This window comes from Aedes albopictus, chromosome 2, assembly GCF_035046485.1.
Source record: "Aedes albopictus strain Foshan chromosome 2, AalbF5, whole genome shotgun sequence".
Taxonomy (NCBI): Eukaryota; Metazoa; Arthropoda; class Insecta; order Diptera; family Culicidae; genus Aedes; species Aedes albopictus.
The window spans coordinates 94,182,497-94,186,528 of NC_085137.1; the positions used below are offsets into that span (position 1 = coordinate 94,182,497).

A 4,032-nucleotide genomic window follows, 5' to 3' on the forward strand; every position below is an offset into this window, starting at 1 on the left:
TATGAATTGTAAACGATTTATGGTATGGATCATACGACCTGAGGTCTGACTTGTGATATTTGGCAGTTATTTGAAAAGATTGATGATACCGTCTACCCCCGTTGGTTTGAACGACACCTCATTCAAACCAACGGGGTTCATTTTTAGTTTGAACTTCTAGCAACCCTGTCGGCGACCAAAAAACACACGGCTGGCAGCCTTATTTGATGTTTTGTTTTGATTCTGCGTTCCGTTTCACGAACGATGAACGATGTGCAGATTAGAGGGGGTCAAAATTAAAAATGTTCAGATTAGATGAGGTCAAACCAACGGGGGTAGACGGTAGATCTTATCAACAGCTGCCAAGCAACACATACCAGACAGACATCAGAGTGTTTGACTCTTATCATAAAAGATGTGATATAATTCTGGCGGCCGTTAGTGCTCGTAAATGCTGGATATAAATGTTAGCGGGAAATATAAATTCTATGGATTTTCAAAAGCGAAAACTGCTTACAAATATGTATTGTTTTTCGCGAAAAAGTGTATGAAAATTTTCTCAAAATTTTATAGTTAAGATACATAACGACCACCATTTTTTATTGAATTCTTTGAATATCGGTAGTTGAATTCTTGTTGAATGTTGAATTGAATTCTTGATAATCGGTAGTCGAGCCCGGTAGTAAAGTTTAAGTTATAACTCGGCAAAAAAAAATCCGAGCTCAAGATCGAGATCTTAGTGTGTAGATTAAAAGCGGGATCAAACTCGTAGACTCTTTTTCATTCCTGGAAATATTATCGACCTTTGAAAATAAGGTAATTTTTATTTTTTTCATTTTGTCAGTTGTCCCGTCGACATTGTCTTGTTCGACCTGTCGCTGTAAGTGCTTTTAAAATCATGTTTTCTACTGGTCACCGAAGAAACGTACAAGTCATCACCCGGTGCATTAGATTTATTAGAATTGAAAAACCTGACAGTTTTCACAGAAACAAGACCAATAAGAAAGAGCTCGTTACAAAACTAGAATCTCAAGCTAGCCTCAGTTTGTTACATAAATAATTTACAAAAGGGATAAATTACACTGATTGGGTGACCTGTTTAATTATGTTTTACTTTTGTCATTTTCACCGCTTAATAAAAAAACTGTATTCGTCAGAAATCTGTTGATAAATTCAAGAGATTTTTTTTTGTTTAAATTTTGTCTCATGAGTGTTCAATATCGGATTAGCCAGACTTCACAGTTTTATACCAGCTGCAAATAATTGAGAGCTGTCATGCCAGTTTTTGTTTACGAATATCGATGACAGAACGGTGTGCTGTATACCAGTTATACCTATTCTTTTCGAAGCAAAAAGAACCAACTTTTCGTCGTCGTTCTCCTTAGTAGTTCCACTTATGTTATGTGTTGCAGCTCTAAGCGAGGGATGGAGAGCGGTTTAAGCGGCGCCACCTTTGTCTTCGCTGCTACTAACACGCATCGCACTTCCGTATCGTGGACGCTACGCAAATATGCAACACAAGCATACGCTAGTTCGCTCGCATCGACGAACACGTGAAGTTGTATCCCGCTGTGCAGCTTACTATTTGTCGCACCGAAGAAACAGCGGGGAACCTCCACTTCGCCCAATTCCTTCAAAAGACGTGTCCAGTCGTTCCACAGATCGTGTAGTTCATCCACAATCTTTTCATCCCAGTCTGTGCCAGATCTCCAGATGTGCTGCATGAGGATCTTGCCGTGAATGATAAAGTGGGCGATAAACCCGTAAGGGTCAAACAGCGACATAACGAGCCTCAACACCTGCCGTTTCGTGGGCGTGTCTCCTTCTACCAGTAGCTTCGTAAGATCATCTTTCAGAGTGGTATCGAAGGTGAATAGGTCGACCGCTGGTCTCCATACCATCCCCAAAACACGCTCCGTGTCCGAAAATTTATCCAGCACCATTGATTTGTCCTTCACGTTCTCGGTTTCGCCCAGACGTTGTATCACTTCAGCCGAGTTGGATGAGAAGTTCCGGATGTCGAATCCACCTTGAGCGTGAACAAACTTTACATCCTTCACCAATTCAACCGCTTCGTCGATCGTATCTACACTGTCAAGGTAGTCATCGACATAATGGGCATTGACAATCGCCTCTGCAGCTCTCGGAAATTGCGCTGCGAAGTCCTGGGCGTTGGTGTTTTTAACGAACTGTGCGGAGCACGGCGAGCACGTCGCACCGAACGTTGCCACGTCCATAACGAAGACCTGAGGGTGCTGATCTGGATGATCTCGATAGAGGAACCGCTGCGACTGCTTGTCTTGAGGGATGATCCTAACTTGGTGGAACATTTCCCGTATGTCTCCACACACGGCAACTGATCGCTGACGGAACCGTAGTAGAACTGTGAACAGTGACGTCAGCATGTCTGGGCCTTTGATGAGCATGTCGTTGAACGAAACGCCATTTACCCGAGCTGCCGCATCCCAAATCAGACGGATTTTCTCCGGCTTCTTCGGGTTCCTCACGATGCCCAGCGGTAGGTACCACACACGATCTGGATTTGTTGTCTCAACTTCCTCTTGTGTTATTCGGTGGGCGTATCCCTTTGACACGTACTCTGCTATCTGATCATTCACTCGTTCTTTGAGATCAGTTTCTTTGGCCAGCCGCTTCTCCAATGACTGCATTCTACGCACTGCAAGTGGATAGCTGTTTGGAAACGACGGTCGGTCGTACTTCCATAGAAGCCCAGTTTCGAAGCAACCGTTAACCCTTCTTGTTGTTCTCTCCAGAATTGTGCGGGCCCGTCTGTCCTCTTCCGACTCCAACGGAGTAGTTACCGCTGCCTCCTCGATGCTGAAGTACTGCCTCATCAGCTCATGCAACTCACGGTTCCCGTGTTCCTCTGAATGCACATGCAGCCGCGTTACAGCATCGCTACCGCCGACCTGTTTACCGTACACGCACCAGCCAAGCCTCGTCTTCGCCGCAACGGGTTCGTTGGCTCTGCCTTCTCGCACTTTTAGGGTAGTAAGCATCTGTGCGTGTTCGATACCGATAATAATTCTCGGTACTGCCTCTGAGTAACTATGTAGCGGTAGTCCTCTGAGATGTGGATAGATCATTTGAAGCTCGGTGTACTGGAACGATTGACCTTGTAGTTTCAACTTCTGGACCGTACGTACGTTGTTCAGCTGGAATTGACTCTTAAGTCCAGCTCCCGAGATTGCCACTGAGATCCATTGTGAACCCTTCTCTTCCCGAGATATGTTTCCGGTCCAGGCAAGCCAAAGAGATTCTTCGGGGCCGACGATGCCCAGCTCCTCAGCGAGTCCGGCCTCCATCAATGTGGACTCACTTCCATCGTCCAGAAACGCGAAAGTTTCTACCTTCCTTCCATTCGCTTCTAACGTTACTGGTAGATAGCGAAATAGTGAAATTTTCGTCGCAGAATGATGATTCTGTCGCGCGACGTTTTCACTGGGCCTCGGATGACCAGCGGCTGACTCTGTCGCTGACCGTGAATGTAGCAATGCATTGTGACGAAAACGGCAACCATCTACGCCACACTCCTTGCTCGAACGGCACGGCCACTTGAGGTGCGGAATCAAGCAGGTTCTGCAAAGCCCCTTCGATCGTATCGCCTTCCATCTCCCATCCAGATCTAACGCCTTGAACTGAGGACATCGTGCTACTTCATGACCGTCGTCTGAACAGTAAGCGCACGATCTCTTTGAGGAATCTGGTTCCTTTGCAGACTTCGTCTTGTTCGTCGTCTTTGCTGTTGTTTCACCACTATCAGCCTTCGTGTGGACGTATAGATTTTGCTTCTCTCGTCCCGTATTGACAGACCTGCCCTGCTGCATTAAAGTTTCTCTGGGAATCGTAACATCAGTCGCTGTCTTCACCAACTCCGACATGAAATCACCGAAGTCGCCAGGTTGACGTCCGGAATTGAGCGTTTGTACCAAGACCATTGCATTCGCATTTGTGGTGGCAGCCTCTCGACTAGCTCGTGCACCAGCATTGGGTTGCGCAAGTGCTTCACTAGATCTGCAACATGCATATGGT

General features: G+C 46.0%; 1 protein-coding gene across 1 annotated transcript; it reads right to left on the reverse strand.

The window, feature by feature from the left end:
- Positions 1-1,373: 1,373 nt before the first annotated feature.
- Positions 1,374-3,648, reverse strand: LOC134286120 (uncharacterized). The gene is made up of 2 exons (XM_062847695.1): positions 3,525-3,648; positions 1,374-3,475 (listed from the first exon to the last, which is right to left on the reverse strand). Exons 1-2 carry the CDS (start codon positions 3,646-3,648, stop codon positions 1,374-1,376), a joined length of 2,226 nt encoding a protein of 741 aa, XP_062703679.1.
- Between the last annotated feature and the right edge of the window lie 384 nt (positions 3,649-4,032).

Bases quoted from the DNA above. Each gene is read 5' to 3' on its own strand.
- LOC134286120 (XM_062847695.1), bottom strand. From the start codon at position 3,648: ATGTCCTCAGTTCAAGGCGTTAGATCTGGATGGGAGATGGAAGGCGAT. The intron at 3,476-3,524 runs GTAGATGGTTGC...ATTCACGGTCAG, and splicing joins GTTCGAGCAAGGAGTGTGGC to CGACAGAGTCAGCCGCTGGT.